This window comes from Pelecanus crispus, chromosome Z (genome assembly GCF_030463565.1).
Source record: "Pelecanus crispus isolate bPelCri1 chromosome Z, bPelCri1.pri, whole genome shotgun sequence".
NCBI lineage: Eukaryota > Metazoa > Chordata > Aves > Pelecaniformes > Pelecanidae > Pelecanus > Pelecanus crispus.
Window position 1 is genome coordinate 9,815,512 of NC_134676.1, and position 19,625 is coordinate 9,835,136.

The following is a 19,625-nucleotide window of genomic DNA, read 5'->3' on the forward strand; positions in this document are numbered from 1 at the left end:
TCGTATTCATACTTGCCTTATCTGTTTTTTTTTTTCTTAAACAATTTCATTATAAGTCTGAATCTGAGTGGCAGCTCCATATTGCTAACCAGTTTAATTATTAGTGCTAGCAGGCTGCAGTCTCAGGCTTGTATTTCACTGAGCTGTTCAGGATCAATACTGAGCCTTGACAGTGTTAATATTACGAGCTTCCATTTGCTGGTGCTATTTCTGAGAATGTGAAGCTCCTAATTTACACACACACGGTTACATACATGCACACAGAGCAGTCAATCCAAAAGAAAACTTAAGGCTAGTGCCCTTATCTTAGGAGACAGTCAGGCAAGCCACAACTCCCACAAAGTTATTCCCAGTCTGTAATGTTTTCCATCTGCTAGAAACCAATATGTGACACACATTGCTTCTGAGCTACTTGTTTTGGGTAAAAACCCATAAGGCTTAAATTCCACCTAAACTGAGATTTAAGCAGATTATCTAAGAGGCAGGTAGCAATCAGATCCCATAGACTTCAATTCTATCCAACCCATTACCTGAAGCCCCACCAGGCATCCCTGTGGTGGTCCTCTAAGTCCTCCAGGTACTTCCATGCAAGCAATGCTCTCAGAAGGTTGGCCCCAGCTTCCCACTTTAATGCCACCACAGTCCAGTCACAGCCAGAAGCTGCTTCAACCTTGCCTGAAGCCATGGGTGATGCCCTGAGCCATGAGGCATGCCCTTCCTGGGGCTGCAGAAATACCTTCTGCATGAGTCACTCAAGAGTAGTCACTGTGGCTGGAGCATGCAAGCAGGTAGCAGAAGAGCTAGGACTGAGGCATTCCTCTGCCTGAAGGGGAATGCAGTGCCTGTCTCTCCTGGGAGAGGTGGAAGAGGAAGGAGTCTTCCTGCACCCCTCCGGGTGCAGCTCACCAATGTGCAGCCAGGAGTGCAGGACTCCTCAGCTGGAGTCCTCAGGTGAGAAAACCAAAGGGGATCCAGTTCAGCCAGCCAGCAGAATCCACAGGGTCTGCATTGCTGGTCTCTGGACAGCCTCTTTTTTTTTTTTTTCTCCTCTTTTTTTCCTCCATTCAGCTGTTGTCTACTTCAGTAACTCAGGAAGTAAAGATTTCCCATAGCACCAGAAGTTCCACAAGAGGAGTCTTAACACCCTCTGCAATTATAACCTTAGGCCCTGACTCCGCAGTCTCCTCCAAGCTGACAAGACAGAGCAGCCCTTTCAGCTCTGTAGTCTGGAAGTAAGGAAAGAAAAAACATTTGAACACATGTATCTCCCTGTTCAGCACAGGTTATATATCTCTGTGTCTCAAAATCCCTTCAAACTCCAGATCTGCTCCTGTCAAAGGGACATGATCATTCTGAAGAGGGTAGCACAACTCATGTCCTCAGCTCATGAGGCCCTGGAGCCTGTTCTGGTGAAAATGGGATGGAAGAAGATTATGTGCACAGTTGATGTTGTGTACAGAAGCCAACCCACAGAACACACAAACAAAAGGGCCAAAATATTGAGATCTCTGCTGTTGCCTTGCCACTGTACACCAGTGAAAGCTGCGTTTTCACTTGCCCCGCTACTTCAAAACCTACTGGAAGCAGCAGGAGGGATCCCATTAGCATCCTGGGCATTAAACAAGATAAATGCCTGCTGCTCCTTCCATTCCCACCTTATCCACTGATCCGTCAGGTTCCTCAGCACAGGGGTAAATTTCACCCGAAAAAAGCGAAGCCTTCAATGTGACAGCAACACTGCAGCCAAAAATCCTTCTCTAAATGCAATGGGTGACTGGAGCTGGAAAGCTTTTGTATATTTGCTAATCAGCATCTTCTTTTTAGAGACACAAAGTACAAAAGAATCTCTGCAAATAATTAAACACCCTAATTCTGGATTATCTCTGATTAATGAAGAGGAAGGCGCAGTATCTCAGGAGCCCGGGAACGCTGGGCTGCGATTATGTCATAATTGATCCCTATTGTTTCCAGCTGAAGTTTATCATCTCATTTTCTCATGATTGTCTCCTCTCAGCTCCTTACAAATTAGATCCAACTATTAGCAACAATTGTTGTGGTTTTCCTGAAATACAGTCTGAGCACAGTGCTGAGGGGGTAATGTAAAGTGAAGGACTCCTAACTGTAAGCTAATTTCAAATGTGTGTATTATTTTTAGAAGGGGCTATGCTGCTTTCTTCAATTTCACTTCTATCAGCCTGCAGTGATGATTTTGGGGACCTTTGGGACTCATTCTTCTAGTTTACAAGTGGGGTGTTCTAATGCTCCAGTTTTCACCCTTCACTGCGTGGATCTATAAGGGTGTGTGGATATTCTAAAGATTCTGCAAAGGGAACAAAAGAGATCTGTCCCATTGTCAGGACTGGCATCCCCTGTGCAGTGATCTGCACTCCTTCAGGGAAAGAGCTAAGGCTTTGCAAATTGATTAAAAGCTCAAAAGTCTTTGGTACTAATAGAAGGGGATAGAAGCCAGAGCTTCTCAGATCTCTCCCAATGTGTTCCAAAAACCATCTTAGTATATGGAAATTACTCTTCCTCTCTCTGAGTCAGTTTGCTTGTAGCTAAGTGTGTTAGCAATACTTTCCCCTACTCTTACATGACCCTTTGAAGTGTTGATCATTTCTGCACTGTAGCACATATTCATAAATGCACCTTTCTGCCCTAAAACCTTATGTAAGAGTTCAATGAGAGATTTCTCACATGGCAATGCAGGCCAGCGAAGCACTGCCTACATTTTTGTAATGTCCAGAATAAAACACCTACACAGCCACTGGCTCTGCAGCTCATGGTGGAAGCCTAAGGTTCAAATGTTGGTGATGGCAAGATGGCAATCATCACATGTGGATCTGTCTCATCCCAGCTTCTTCATCAGAAGCTATCTTATTCTTTGTCAGACCAAGGCTGTTTGGAGCCAAGACAAGCTCTGAGCAGTCTGTCATGGAGCTCTACCAGACACTGATATGATAGGTACGTTGTGGGCTTGGAGTAAACTGAATTCCTTCTGTATAGTTGGCCTGTTGTTGCTTGTAACAAGTATGTATAGCTTTCTGACAAATTTTATGCACTTCTACTGTTTCTCATAACCCCAGAGAGGAGCATTAACATTACATCCAGTACAAATAAAATTTACACCAAATAAATTGTAAAATTGTGCAACACTGCCATTGGAAACTGTGGAGGTCAAAAGATAAGTAGATTCAAAAAGTACTTGCTAAGTCTGTGTCGGTCAGTGCCCATTACAAGGAGTGTGGAGATTCTGGATGTGGCTTTGCCTCAAAAGGTCCTCAGGCTGCTGATGACTGGAGTGTGGGAAAGGATAACCAGGAACATGTTTGCTTGTTATATTTTCTCCACTACTTTCTTTATTGGCCAGTTCTGAGGACAGGATACTCAGCTAGATTGACTTTCATGGTACCAATGCAACCTTTCTTATGTTTTTTTTTATCTTCCAGGGTGTGCATTTGTGAAATACTCTTCACATGCGGAGGCCCAAGCAGCCATCAATGCCTTGCATGGCAGCCAGACAATGCCGGTGAGTAGCTCTGTAGCACGAGCAAGTGAGGATCAGTCCAGCCTTTCCTGCCCTGTGGCCTGATTGAGGAGGAGGAATGATTTATCTATGCTCTGCCACTCATCTTCTGGGAAGAATGGATAACAGCTCGGGCATGCAGGACCTTGAGTGTGCTTAACTCATCAGTGTAAAGGCCAGGATGACACTGTCATTTTGCATAGGCACAGAACACCAGAGGGTGCTGTGTTCTGTCACCAGCAGTTTTGATGACCTGAAAAAAAACCCATATGGTTCACAGATGCCAAAAACTTTGAGTAAAACTCACCATGAGTGTAGCCTTTCAGGTTTCAGAGGGATGAATCAAGCAAAAACTTGTGTCTGAGGGCTTCTTTGTTTTCCCTCCCCAAAGAGTCCCTGCCTCTAAGTGAAGGACAAAGAACTTTTTGCCAGCATTCAGCAGAGATGGCACTAGAAGCTAGAGAGAAATCACACAGCAATGGGCACCTCTCACTGCTACTACAGAAGTGCCTACCTAGGCATAAATGTGGTCCCCTACATCCAACTTTTGAAAGATAGATCAATTACTGAATCTTCCAGGAAGCATTTGAGGGATTGTTCTACTTGCATAAATATCTAGTAACGTGGGGTTTCAAGCCTGATAGTTCAGGAAAGTAGAAATGGAAAGGTATTTTCTCTGCAAAATGATATTTGTAACCCACCACACAGACCCAGAGAAATGTAAGGCATTCTACTGTTAGCAAGGAAGGACAATCTGGTCCAACATGGTTTAGTTTATTATAATAGCATATTATTTTTATTACTAATTATTCACAGTGTAAATCATGAAAGGCTAAGATGCATGCCGACAATTTGGAAAGGTTGCAGGAAGCTCAATAAAAGATATTTAAGAGTGTAAAATCTCCCTTTCAGTAAGAGACTCTAATGTAAATCCATTAATTTATCCAAATAAGTGTTTAAAGTGGGTCTGGCAGATTGTGTCCAGGTATTTTCAAGGACAAAAATGGAAATTCTTTACAGGAGAAAAGGTTTCTAAAAGTAGCAAAGCATCAGGTTCTCATTTTTTGGAACCCCATCTTACACAAATTAGATTAAAAATAGTACATGTTTACCAGTGACAGTATTGAAAAAAATCTCCTTGCAGATGGGGGTCTCAATTTTTTGAAGTATTACAATACTTTTAGGGGTCTTTTCCTAACAGATTCCTTCTAACAAAACCAGATGCTGGGCTTGATGCTGACTTCCCATAGTGAAATATTATGGGCATCTTTCGTGAGATGGGTCAAAGAGGTACTTTTAATTACTTTCTTTTAAACTTTGACCCAAAGTGATAATGTGTATAAACTGACATCAGGAACTGCAGTTCCACAGGGTGTGGTACCACAAAAAGGTGTCATAAAAAGTCAGTTCCTGTCCCAAAAAGCTTGCAAACTCGGGTGGCAGAGGTGAAAGGTGGGAGAAAACCAGACAAAATCCAAGGAGAGCTGAAGATTTTATCTAGATCTACTATACACAAAATATCCTTGTCCTTCCCCAGCCCTTATCCTTCCTATTTTCAGCACACTTTAGATAAGAAAAAATACTCATCTCTTGACCACTTGGGACCAAATTTCTGTTCCATCCTGCTGATGTCAACTGAACTTAGGATGTGCAAAACAATCAAGAATTTGGCCATTTCATGAGTCACTTTTTTATGGGACCATTTTTTCTGTTGGTTTATTTGACTCAAATACCTGTTCCAGAAATGTTCCTGAATAACCAGATCTGGGCATCTGAAAAAGCATCAGAGTTTAACCCTTACTAGATGTACATCCCAGATTCACAATTAAGTTTCCATGGCTTGACAAGTTTCCATGAACTGGCTGACCCTCAGCAGCAGTCCACATACCTACTCTTAGTTCACAGGAAAAACAAGTAGAAAATTACTTTCATCCTCTTTATTGTAAGCTAAGTTATGTAGCATTGCCTCGTATCTTACATGAGCTATGAGGTATGAGCAGGCACATGGAAGTTACCATGGCTCAGCAAACTAGTGAGGACCTGTTGAGTGACCGCCACTTGATCAAGACATGGAGCACATAGTGGTTTTCCCACAGGGCCTCAAAATGCTTAAGGTGCTTTAAACGAGATGGGCCAAATCCTGCAAGTGATCTCTGTTCCCATGCTCATTTTCATGGTGCTTCAGGGTGTACAGCTTCTTTCAGAGCTTGGATGTTCACAGAGAAATGCAGCCACCTCGTGGTGAGATGGCGATGTAGCCCTCGTCCTTGGAAAGCAGCGGTGCATTGCTGCCATCTTCCTTAAGTGCCCCCCTCCTATTTCTCTCACCATTTAGGACTGGCCTCATTTGTTCGGCTGTGATGCCAACTCAAAGTTGTTCCTGTGGTTCAGCCAATTTAAATGTCTCTTGCCTTGTCCTCGTGTACTACCAACGGGGCATCCATCATCATTCTTGTCAGGTCTCGAGCCATTCGTTCCTGCGGCAGACTCCTGTTTCTCCACAGCTGTCAGGATTATTGCTCTACTGTGACTTCCTGTTCACACAACATATGTTGCCTAATAGTTTCAAAAGGCAACTTTCTTTTATGAAAGTTTTTTTCTGGTTTTTTTTATTAACCTTTCCTTGGACTGGTGCCTGACCACCATCCGTCACAAGCCCACTTCTCTATGCAAGGCACTTCTTTCTCCTAAGGGCCCACCAAACAGGTCTGCAGCTTTCCAATTTTCACACAATGAGTTGCTTTCAGAAAGAACTTTCCCAAAATCCCTTACTTCTGAGCAGGCCCAAAGTTCCTTCTGTATCTACCTGCCAAGAGACCTTTTTGGAATTTTTTTAAATCATATTGCCTATCAACTCATCAGCTTTACAGTAGTGTTTTACTCAACCTCCATGTCCTCCTTTATGAGAGATCATAATTTTCATGTACTTTTGCATGTGTTTATAATGTATTTATAATAATTATATGCCCTGTAATTTTAGCTTTGGTTACTCTGTCTCCTCCTGTCTCTCCCATCCATGTGGGGGCCTAAACACTTGATTCTCTTCCATTCCACATCCAAGCTTTGTCCCTAGCAGCTTTATCCACCAACACAAATTCAGCTACTATTTCTATAGTGGCAGCTTGTAGATCTAACTTCTCTACTGCATGATTGACTCCTGTCCAAACAAAAATGTTGGCCTGTCTTTCCAGCACCTCCTAGTGGATGTCTAACTGCCAGATCAAGCTCAATATGTATAAAACAGAGCTCTTGAACTTTTCCTCCTAAACTCTGTCTCCTCTCTCCTCCGCCTCCATTCTCAATCACTGTGGACAACATTATCATCCTAGCTGTCAGTTATGCTCCTACCTAGGTGTCATCTTCAGCTTGGTTTTCTCATTCTCTCCACGTCTTCATATCCGGGTGACAGCCAAATGTTGAAGAGTCATTCTGCACAACACATCTAACACATCTAAGATATGGCCTTGTCCATCCACCCACGCAGAATAAAATCTCCTCCACACTTCATTGCACATACCTAAATCACAGCAGCCTTTATCCTACTCAGAAAGTACACGTGGTTAAAAGCTATGCTACTGTTGCTCTTTTTTCACCATCTCAGCCACCATAGTACCTCAGGATTTCTTTTGTTATGAGTTAATTACTGGAAGGGGTAAAAAAGTACTGCTATCTACATTTTCTTCCTAGAGGTGAGAAATGAAAAGTGTGATTCCTTTGATAAAGCTTTAACATTCTAGAAGTTTGTAAACTATTCTAAACATCTTCTAGGATTCCTACAGAAAGGAGAGAGGGAGACAGAGAGATTTCTAGAGATTTGTGCGTTCTTCCCTTTATCTATCTGTGCTAGGATGGGCTAAATCACCTTCTGGGCATCCCTGTCCCTTTCATTAATTATAATGGAGATCTCCATAACCGCATTAGACTGAATACCTGAGACGGGACTCATCTCACCTAATTTGAGACATCCAGAAGCTAAGGAACTATATCTAAGGTTGTCATCTAAGTGTTTGTCATCTAAGTTTCTATTATAATCAATAGAGAGAAATAGATTCCTCTGGAGGAATTTTATTTTCGAGAAACAGATTTTGAAACCTGTCAAACCAAAACCCAAATAGAAGTGTGCTTTTTAGCTAGTTTTACCTGTCAGATTCCTATGATCTGTCAGTTCCAAAATAGTGGTTCTTCACCTGAAGTGCAACTTAGGATGAAAAAGGATCCCTACTGATTAAAAACAAAAGCTAAAAACCCTTGTTTCCTGAAGATGTCTCAGAGTCTACAATTGCCTTTGCTCACCACTGATATACCCTTGCCACCCTGAAATCCTTCTGCTGCACTTGTCGCTGCCACAGTGATCTTGCTGGAGCTAGAGATCTAGGGTGACTATACCAACTGACATTAGCAACCTACAAGTCAGATATTAAAACTATTGATTTAACATCTCTTCCAATGGTGAGTCCTTCCACATACCTCGGACATGTACTTTAAGATTGCCTGACTGAACCATGCAGGCCTCTGACCTCCTCACTGAGTGTGCAAGGAGTAAGCAGCTTAGAGTGGACACCTGACTTCATGTCCAATGCAAGGGAAGCTGAATCCTATTCTGGGTGTCTGCTGCCCAGCTAAAGCAATTTGGGATTCAGAAACCAGGCATCCCACATCTGAGTCCTCTGACTCCTCATCCATTAGGTGTACTGTGAAATTGCCTAACACACTGACTGTCAGCACTATGTTCCTTCTGTATCTTTCTTTAATTAATGAATTTAAGGCCATTAAGACTTCCAGAACCCTGTAAGGTGGCTTTCCTCATCACACGGGCCAAGTTTTGTTTTACTGTAGAAAAACTTGGTCAAACCACAGCATTACTTCTGTGTCCAGTTAATAGCATCCCAAGTCTATCTATGCCTGACTGAACATCTTCCTTGAAAATTACTTTTTCAGATGGAATCCCTGGTTTTGTGAAAAGAAAGGAAAATGTGAGATTTGGATACAAGCACTGAACAGATGTCTGCCTTTCAGAGAAAGATTCAACTTAGTTGAACTTCAAAAAAAAAAAAGTACTGCAACCCAAAACTTTGTTAACTTGAGGCCTTTCATTTCAACATTTTTCTGTGCAGCTGTTATCAACACAAATGATAAAAACAACTCCAAATCTCTGCTCAGGAACACCTATATCAACTTATGCGATTATTGCTCAGTGTTGTTAAGCGACAGACTGATTAGATCTCTAATTGTTGTATTTATTATTTTTTTATTAATCAAGAAAATATGAATGGCACAACACCTTGAACAAGGTTGACTTTCAGCCTCCACCTACCATGTTCCTTGGAAGTCCACCTATGGCACCAAAATTCCCAACCAAACACAACTAATAATCGGAGGAAAGGATTCTCTTCTTGCCTTATAAATGTACTATCTACCCTTTCATACTGTAAGAGATTGCCATTAATTAAGCTAGAGGAATTTTTCACCTATTTAGTTTACCAAATGAGAGTGACTTAAATATGAGATTATAAAAAAATTGCCTTGAGAAACAAATGCCATTGTCAATATGTCATGTGCAATGGCCCCCTTTCAGACTCATGGCAAACGGGGCACCGGTTCCCATCTTTCTGGCTTTGGATGCTCAGGCACCCCATCAAAGAAACCAACCCCAGTTCATGTTTATGACTGTTACTGTTATTGCTGTGCATTCCTACAGTGCAGTTACAACTTTGCAAAGCACTGTGAAGTTGCCTGCAGACACAGTCCTATTACAGAAACTGGCCAAGCAGCTGTTCTCAACCCCTGTCAACACAGCAGAGGAATATTTAGGTGAATTACGGGTGGAAGGGAAAGCAGTGAGAGTCTGCAGAAGGAGCTCTGAGCAGGTGGAGGAAAGAAGGAAAACAGGCCTTTGAGCACATGATGAAGTTGTAGCCCGGGCGCTTCACTTGCAGAACAGCAGGGGAGCAGCTGTTATTTTGCATGCACGCTGGCACCAAAGCGCTGAGTCTGCAGAAACTCCCTGGGAGGAGCAGCGTGGCGGCTCCGGTGAGTGGGGGGCCACAATACCGTAGATCAGCTGAGGTATTTTTAACAATTATTTTGATATAAACAGCTCTGAACTTGAGGAGCTCCATGTAAATGGGAAGCAGTGGGGCTTGTAATTAGATTTGTGTACACTTTCATAAATTGCTGGGAAACATCAAAGCTGTGATAGAAGGCTGTGGTGCACTTTATTTCCTTCTTCTGTTCTTCTGTTAATTGAATGGTTGATGTGTGGATAGGAAGTGTTGGCTTCGCGCAGTACTATTTACAGACCCGCTGACAGCTGCACTGTGAAAATTAACAGGAACAGAGCAGCCTCTGTCACAGCTCTTCCCATGAGGGACTTGCTTCAAATTGGATAATTTCTTTCATAGGAGAAACTTTCCTCATCTCTCCTCCCTTCTTCACAAATATGCACACACATCCAGCTGCACAATCCCCTTCTCCCTTCAGGCTCATGGCAACCTTTAGTGCTTGGAAGGAGGATTTGTCATTTCCACAAAGTTGGGAGAGTTCGACTGCAGTTCAAAACTTGTAGCATATTCCACTTCCAGAAAAACACATCTTCAGGACATCAACCAAATCTGTGAGCCGGGTGTGTGGAGCCACAGTTTCATGTTTGCAGGTCTCACCTCAACAGGAATATGCTCTTCAATCTCTTAGAAACTTTAGCAGATTTCTTCTCAGAGTACTACTGTTGGAAATGTGGTTATTGCTGGTCTTACATGGAATTGCTGTGTGCTAAGCACCATACAAACCTCTTATACAAAAGTTCCCACACTCAGCAGCTTACCAACTAAAGGCCAGTGTTGACCTGGCTGAATGACATCAAAGTGTTGGTCAAAGTATAAAACTGCAGGGTCATCTGTAGTCCTATCATCTACTCTTCTCTTACAGTTGATGGAGAGAGCCTAGCCCCTCAGAGAGACATCTGTCTGTGTTAAGTAATTGATGGTTTAGAATAGATAACCCAAAATGGCTGCAATTAGGTCATCTGAATGTCCCTCTAAGAGACAAGGCACAAGAGATAAACAAAAGAAGCGACAATACCATGTCTGGGAATGAACTGGTCTTATACACAATTAATCAGTATATTTAGCCAGTTCATAGCCAAAGTCACAGCAATTCTTGTTCCTGGTCCCAGCAGAGAAGTAATAATGAGTGGATACTTCACCATCTAAATCTTAATATTTACTTAAACCTGGAAAACATAGAATTAAGATGGTCAAACTTGAAGCCACCAGTCCACCACCTCACTTCCCAAGAGCATCTTGAAAATACCCAAGTAACACAAACAGAACCTTAGACAAACCCATAATACAAATGGATAACAAATAAACAGACCATGAGCCAGACTATCAATTAACCAACAAAATTTACTGTCATTTAGATGCCAGCATGGGCTCAAGTCCTCAGTTAATAAAAGCTGCCTTGTGACAGTCAGTAGAGACAGAGAGAGTCACTGACCCCCTCAGGCTGCCAGGGTAAATAGGAAATGTGAAAGTCATTAGACTTTAGCTTTACATGAACACAGAAATATAAAGGGGGGATTTTCAAATGTAATTCCAGGTGAAAGTTGATGAGAGTCCAATATCTAAGTGCTCTTCATGCCTTACAGCTGAATTTACCCTAAAGTTACTCACCCAAAGTCACAAAGTCTAGGGTGGAGTTGGGTATCATCAACACAAGTCCATCTGCTCAAATTAATGCAGAAGGCTGAGGCCTCGTTTTACACTGTAGATACTGGAGAAGCTGATGGAAGAGAATGGAGATGCCAACTCAGACCCATTTTTTTCCCTTCACTGTTGATCTTCTGCTCTTTAAAGAAGATGCACTCCATGCAGCATCTTTGTGTAACACAGAGACTGGCTTGTTTAACTCAGGGCAAGGCACAGCACACCCATTCCTTCTATTAAAAAATAATAATACAACAGGAACGCATTCATAACTCACCAGGAGCAGGCCTGGCCCTCCTTCTAGTAATGAATGATTTTTCTAAGTATGCTACCTAAACACCATTTATAAAGTCATGTGCTGTCCTTTGGGATGAAAGCAGCAATGGATATGTAATACCTAGATGTTAATTTTCAGTCATTTCTTCCATCAAAATCTAATAGCTCTTAATAGCTCAGCCTTGCTTTCCTTTGGGCAGGGGGTTCTAGCTGGAGGGGGACTAAGGCTCATAGACCATTCCACCCCACTGTTGCCACAAAGCCAACTGATTCTACAACCTTTGGGCCAACAGTTTCCCAGTGTTACCATAATTTCCCTTAATTCCTTCTATTAAAAAAAAAAAACCCAAACCCAAAACATAGGACCGTGTTCCTTGTCTCCCGCCTTGTTCCATAATTGAACTAATAAGTCACATGTTTCTGGGTCCCAGAATAGAAATCCAGGCAGCCTGGCTGCCTGACAAGGGGGTATGAATCATACTGGAGCCAAAGATGGCCTTTACTTCTCTAGTCACATGTCCGTAGCCATGCAGGCTCTGGCAGGAGAGCAAAGAGACCCATGGGACATGACAGGCTTCACTCGCCATCTTCCCCAGGCTTCCTTGATCCCTCCAAACTGCAGCATTCATTGCCTCCAAGTAGGATAAGAGGGATAACTGCTCATGAGCCGCATGGCCTTACTTTAGACAAAAGGATTTATTTGGCACCATAACATCTCTTTACTGGTCCAGGGGGAGTTGGGAACAAATCAACAGCCACGGAGGTGGTTGAGGGAAGGCAGGAGCAGGACCACACCACTGCTGAGCATTGCCCAAGTCCTGGTGCTAGCAGCAGCTCCTGTGAGGCTCGCTGCCCTCAGCACTTGTCTCATCTGTATAAGATTAGGACTTGTGAGGGCTAAAATAATTTGCAAGCACTGACCTTTCTGGTATATCAGAGACATTGATAAGCCTCCAGCCTCGGAAGCATAAAATGCTCCTTTTCTAGCAAGGGTGTTCAAAGCCTACTGGAGGGAGCTCCGCCAGGCATCACCACCTTCCTCTAATAAGGATGTGCTCTTCTCAGTGCAGAGAGGAATGAAGATGTCAGCATTAGGTCTTTACCTCTCCCCTTGCTTTTTGGGGCTTGCTTTCTCTCCCCCTTTTCCCTTCCTCTTTCTTTTGCTCCAAACCTCATTTATATCAGTGGGGTCTTCCCTTTGATTTCAGTGGGCTCTGAATCAACATTAAATCACTCTGGAAGCTTCTGCTTGTTTCCCTTTAATCCACTCCTTCCCAGCCCTGCTCAGGTGTGTGGTCTGCATTGATAACACATATTCTTGTAAGGAAAACAGAAAGACCTTAGTAATTGGTCGAATGCTATCCCTATCCAAAACATAGCTGGCATTAAGTCATTCAGTAGCTATTACCCAAATGGATTTTGCAAAGATCAAAATTAATTTTTAAAGGGCAAAGCTGTATTTAGATCAAAACAATAACTTTCAGATAAGACCCTCAATTGAAGTCCACACAAATTCACAAATGAGAAGCATCCTACCAGACACCAATGTGCCTCAGCTGTCCCCTGGCAAGTGAAATCAGGTAGAGGAATATGCCTGACTTCCCCCAATGGTCTGTGTGGCACTCAGGAATAGTGGTTGTGAAGTCTCACCAAGCAGCAAGAGGACACACTTGAGTCTTGGTGGAGTGGAATGCAGTAAGGGCGGATCCTTCAGCATAAACCAACTTCTTGTTCCACCAAAACCAGCAGAGCTTCACTGAGTTTACACAATCTCATAGCTTCAGTTGACCACCTGTTTCACCACAGTAAAGCAAAAGTGATACATCCCTGCAAGCAGAATCATTTATCAATTAATGACCTTGTGGTTGTACAGTGCTTGGAGATCTTCAGTTTAAATATGCTGAAAAAAATGCAAATTCTTCTTACTATCCCAGTCAAGCAACATGCTTTACACCACGATAGCCCAGAGTCATACAGCATGACAGTGATCTGGGATGCCCAGTCATGTGCAGCGTGTTTGCAGCTCAGTGGTGCTGAAATACTCTTTTATGTCACATGCATGGTTGAAATGTATATGCGCAGCTTGCCAGCCCTTCCTCAACATCTGTTTCTTTCCAAGTCATCTTAGGCTGTTCATGTGCTCATCCTGAACTACCAAGGAAGAGTGGAACTCCCAAAGCATCAGGGGCTCCATACCTGGTTGTGATGCTGCATTGCTGTGACAATAGACAATTCACTTTATGGCTCTGGAATTATTCCACTTCTTCTATTTTCATCCTTGCCTATTTAGCTAGAAGGAGACATCATTAGATACTAGCTTTCATGGGGCTCTGTGCTGCAGCTACCAAAAATTTTCTTAATAGTAATAATAATTTATAAAAAATTTACATCAAGTCATCATTTGTTGCTGTAAGAATATTTTCAGGGACAGTATATTTTGTAGTAAATACAGAACTAAACATACTTTATCTTCCAAACCATGTTACTCTGATTGGGAAAGGGAAACCTATAACATTTTCTTTTGAATTCTGGATTTTAGGTTTTTCTTCAAATAGACAAAAAAGAATTATTTATTACTTTCATATTCCTAAATAGGGGGTAAGAATTTCCAATCTACAGGTATAACAACACTTTCTATTTCATAATGCATTAAGGAAGGCAAATGATTCTGTGAGGACTTTTATCATCCACAGACTGAGCTGAAAAACATAGAGATGCTTGAAGAACTCTGCTTTGAAGTTTAGGTTGTTTGGATATCTGGCTTTGATTTGAGGGGCATACTAATACCCAGGTTATATATCGAGTTCTTTCTAATTAGAATTGGGTACAGTGCCACCAGGAGTCAATGATTCTGTTGCCCTGTAGAAAGCAATAACTTTAGTTCAGACACCTGCTAAGTAGTGTATGGGCAAGTAAAACCTAAATCAAGCTTCCACTCCAAATAAATTACGGCTCCAGAGACCTGTGAAGGGAAGTACCTGCAGCAACTCTCTCTGCCTAGTCATTGCATGAAGAATCCCCTCTACCGAGGGAGCCACATTATCAAAAGGTCTGTCACTCCAGCCCTGGATGAATGCCTCCCTTCCCCGCTCCGTCTCTGTCATTCTTGTCTCAAATGTGTCTAAACCAGCTCTCAGAACTCTACAGTGGAAATCACTCCTAGTGACTGCCGTCCTACTCATCTTTCAGATGAGACATTAAATTGAAGCCCTGAGTACATAACATTTTTCACAAGAAGGGAGGGCTGTTAGTCCTGGTCTTCTGGCCATCTTCCAGCATGGGTAATTACATTTCTACCTAGCTAAAATTCCCTCTGCTCTACAGTTTTAATTGGACTGTAGTTTCACTTTGCTTGTCTAAAATCCCACCTTGGGGTCAAGCCCCCACTGGCTAATTCAGCAGCCCTATTTTCAGTAGAACTACACAGGCATCTCCAAAAAAAAAATTGGTTTTGTTTTCAAACTTAGGAGGCATCATACCAAATGGCCTGATCTGACAGAGGCCAGAGCAAAGAAATTGCCCTTTGGCTTTTGGGCCCTAACATCAAGGATCCTCACATGGAAATATTACCCTGAGTGGTTTGCTGAAGGTCAGCATCCTCCCAGCTCTGCTTTGCAGTTGCAAAGGGAGGGCTAAGGCAATATTTCCAACACAAGCAACCCCATTCACATGGTGACACTTAGGAAGGTAGTCTGCTTGCCTAGATGAGAAGTATCTGGCAGCACTTATTCATTTAAGCTTCTTAGCTGGTGTGCACAGCTGACATTTTGGAAGGTACTCTAGTAGGATCTGCACATTCAGATCTCTTATACTCAAGAGCTTTAGTCACTGGAACTTTAATGTAACAAGCCTTTTTTTCATATTTTTGGCCCAGGACTTTTAACTGGCTCTTTTTGAGTTAACCAAGACATAAAAGTTCACCTGTATGAGAGAGACACCCTTGCAGTAGGGTACTTAAGTGTATGCTTACCTCCAACAGGACATTCACTTAAGCTTAAAGTGAAACATGATTTAATGGCTTTGGTCAATTAGGCCCATATTCATCAGTTTTGGAAGAAAAAGATATCTAACCATCTGTAGAGATTGGTAACCTGCTGAGTCAGGGTAGACTTATAGGGCTGACAGAAAAAGAAAATTCAGGCATATATTCTGCAAAGAAACATCTTCACAGAACTTTTCCTATGAATATTGTTCTAAGAAGAAGCAACTTTCCCTAATGCCATGCCATATTATTTGGTCTCCTGAAAAGGTTTTGCTTAATTTTTATATACACTCCATTTAGAAGGCCATAACTAATGGGAAACAGTCCCAACAACCAGGCAAAATATTTGTTTTCCTCTGCCTTTAAATGAAATATCAATGGATGGATATTTTATTTTTAGTTGAATATGAAATTTCACAAGCGACCTGTCAAGCTCCTGTTTTCAAGAATGACTTTATTTCACACGTCAAGACAGGCTGGGAAATTAGTTTTTCCCACAGAGGACTCTGATTAGGGATTACAAAGTGAGTGTGGTGCAGAGTGATTTTTCCTCCATCATTTCCATCGCCCTGCCAGCCTAGAGAGCATCTGACTCTGCTGACTAAGGGGAGCAATTCATTACCACACACAGGAAGGGGACGGGAAGCAAGATAGTCATATTAAGTAGACTTGCTGGCCCAAGAGAGAATAGGGAAAGCATCATAATACTTAGCCCTTGTATTATTCTTTTCATCAGTAGATATCAAAGCACTTGAAAAAGGAGGTTGATTTAATGGAAAAGGAGATAAATGCCAATTCCAAGTAGCCTATTGCAGAGGCACCAGCAGGAATTCTCACTTTCATGATAGTCTCTTTTGACTGTGGTTCTGCAGGGTAGAGAAATAAACAGGTAAGCCCTCAGTAAAATGCAGAATTAACACACAGACCTCAAGGCACATTTCAAACATTATTGACTTACCCACTGTAACTCTCTTGGGGGCTGGCGAAATATGAGGTCCAGTCCAACAACCAGAGAGAGCAAGAGGGAGATTATGTATTACTAATAAATGACTGAGCAGACAGGACCTATTGCCTTTGTCAGCAGACAATGGCTGATTTACACCATGGTTTAACTGCTTGTGGCAGCAATAAATAGTCCAGATAAAGTGCTCTGCAGTTTTTACCCGATGGAAAATCTGGCCCATTCTGGATCATTTCTAATGTTATCCAGTGGATTAGCAGGAGTCACTGGAGTAGAAAGTAGTCTTGTGCTGCACTAGATGAACAGCACTGTTTGGCTCCTCTGCTAAAAATCCTGCACTGTGTGATCTGATAAGAGTTTACTGCCTGATTTCCTTTGGACCACGTGAAAGAGCTGCGCATGAGGAACCACACACAGAAAGCATCAATCCCAAGGTCAATCTTCATACTTAAGATCAATGCAGCATCCCTACTGTCTACATATCTTTAACCACTTACATGCGCATCCCCTTGCAGAGCACTCTTAAAAAACCCTCCTTTTTCTCCCCTTTCTTTGTAGTGTGTACTCTTATTTGCTTCTATTTGCCAATGGCCTTTCTGCCCTGTGTATATTACAGTGATGTTCAAAGAGGCCCGAAGTTCTGCTGAGACAAAGCAACCCAGAAAAATATCTTGTAAGAGTTAATCTTGGATCCCATTGGGTCAAACAGCTGCTGTGCAGTCACTACAACTCACATCAGGAGGGAAGAACACTCCAGGGGCAAGAACTTCATGTAGAGGTTACCCACATTTTCATGATGGCATCTGCAATAATAGTTTGGTTTTCAACATTGTGAGGCATCAGAAGTTTCCTGAGACAGTTGTCTGGCCCTAAGACTTCCAGGGAAAATAGAGATAGAAAGAAAAGAGGAAGGAGGAAGACACCAACTTATTTACACTTTTCTGTCCTGCTAACTAGAGCAGGTCACATCTTCAAAACCCATTTGCAGAGATGAATACTTATTCACCTTATTCAGTTTCAAAGTCCTCTATCCTGCATTGTACCCACCATGCTGCAGCCTGTGCTCTGCAAATCACAACAGCAGCTCTGAACAGCCCAATCTGCTGTGGACCACTGCCTCTCTCCAACACAGCTGCAAATAGGTTTAAATCATTAGATGCAGGTTACCAAACAGTCTCTTGAATCAGGGTTAATTAAATGAGTGTTGAAATCTAATTAAGGACTGGTCCAGGTGATAATTAGCAGGAAATGTATGCATTAAAATATTCATTTGTCGATGAGCTTCAATTAAGACTGTGATTTGGGGAAGGATCAATAACTACATCATGTGATTTAAAAAAATGAACAGTCACCCAGCCTTGAGAAGAAATGCAGGGGAATTTTGGCTAGATTTTTCTCTCCCCCTCCCCCCCTTTCTGTTTTCCGCTCATAATAATTTCTGAGGACTGCTCTCCACCCTTGAAAAAAGCGTTCATCTCTCCATCCTTTTGTTTTCCTGAAGCACTTCTTTCAACACCTTGCTTTTCACCACATTGTTTGAATGGGTTATAGTTTTATTAGAAAGAGACCAACAGGTCAAAAAGAAAGATTCTTTGCCAATGAAAATCACTTCCTTCAGAACAGGCTGCTAATCCAGGGGAATATCGCTCATTGTGTGGCCTTAGATGTTGAGGGGGGGGGGGCGGTAGTTAGCATGTTAATTCCTCAAGTCTTTATTCATAACTGAGGATCTGGAGAGGCTATTGAATATGCATAGCTTGGACTTATATATGTATGTCCATAGTTGTGGTTTACTACACTATTCCCAATCTGTAGCAGAGCAACTCTGCTTTCACTGAGACTATTTTTTTCTCATTACAGGTACATAGGGGTGTGTGTAAGCCAGTTAATAACACTCCCCCTGAGCAATCCCAGGCAATCCCATCTCTGCTAGAAAAACAAGGGCCCCACAACAGCCCAGCTCCTCTGGCACAGAGCTGGTCTTCCTCTACTGCTGCAGCCAGAGGCTGAGCTGGCAATTTCCCCACTGACTGTATTTCCATCAGCGAATACCAGTGTGTCAAAAGGGAAGCGTACCATGGGAGTGAGATGATTTCAGCTGTTCTTTGTCAGTCTCCTGACAGATCACCTGCCCATCTCCCCAGGCTCGGTGGCAGCCCAGCTCCCAAGGAAACTATCTGCCAGCTATCGGGGCTGCTGCCAGAAACCCCCTCCCCTGCGCCCTTCTTCCCCTGGGGAGACCACACTGTGGGGAATAAACCAGCCCATGAAGTTAGGACGTCCTTGGAACCAGTCAAAAAAATATCAGTGCCTTCCTTCCTAAGCAGATCTATCTCTTTCCATCTCTGCCCCCCTGTCAGAAATTTAAGAATAGCAGTTACTGACTTTCCATCTCACTTTAGGGAGGAGAGGGATTTCTTTCATTCCCAAAAGCTCTGCATTTTTCATAGACTTCTGCAGCCAGCTCTGATGATCATCTGTAGTTCTGCACTGGTGTTGACTGCAGACATGACCCAAACGTTGTAAAGCTTTCCTAGAAAAGTGTAATGTTAAAAGTGAGCTTTTTTGTGGTAGCCTCTATTTCCTACTTCCTGTTTTCTTCATGAAGAGGAAACTCAGATCCATCAAGTACTGGTTTTGCTCCCTTAGTTTAACAGTACTGAAGAGATGCTGCTTCATCATGAGACATACACTCTGCTCACCATACGGAATCCTGTCTCTGAATCCAAGGCTGGGCATGGATTTCTCACTGGACATGGGGGTTACAAGGCAAGGCAGTGTGAAAGGGTGATTCAGGGAGTCTGGCATGCACAGAGCTAACACATTCCATAAAAATAAATCAGTTCACAAATCCTGCACATTCACAAATCACCACATTAATGCAGAAAAAGCTCCTACATTTTGCTGCACTGAGTCCAGACCTCTGTCCTCTGATGAGGACAACCTGCTGGGCCGGAAGGTTGTCTATATGTTGAAAGAATAAGGCAACAACTTTTGCAGAGAGAACACTAATGACAGCCTGGAAGTTTGAATTTTGGAAGAAACTAGGAACCAGGCTGTTGGCCTCAGTCATTCACCCTCCAGGGTCCTTGCATGCCTTCCTGACCCTCTCAGCCTCTTGCAAAGGTCCAATCAAAAGGCCTGAGAGGTTGCATGGGAAAAATCAGTGTCAGCTGG

General features: G+C 42.6%; 1 protein-coding gene across 48 annotated transcripts in view; it reads left to right on the forward strand.

Moving 5' to 3' along the window:
- CELF4 (CUGBP Elav-like family member 4) overlaps positions 1 to 19,625 on the forward strand; it is a 700,143-nt gene that overhangs the window by 617,404 nt on the left and 63,114 nt on the right. For all 48 annotated transcript variants that reach the window (XM_075726713.1, XM_075726739.1, XM_075726712.1 and 45 more), the window contains one exon: positions 3,450 to 3,529. In XM_075726713.1, the coding sequence (XP_075582828.1) occupies positions 3,450 to 3,529 (80 nt within the window). The remainder of the gene's footprint in view (positions 1 to 3,449; positions 3,530 to 19,625) is intronic.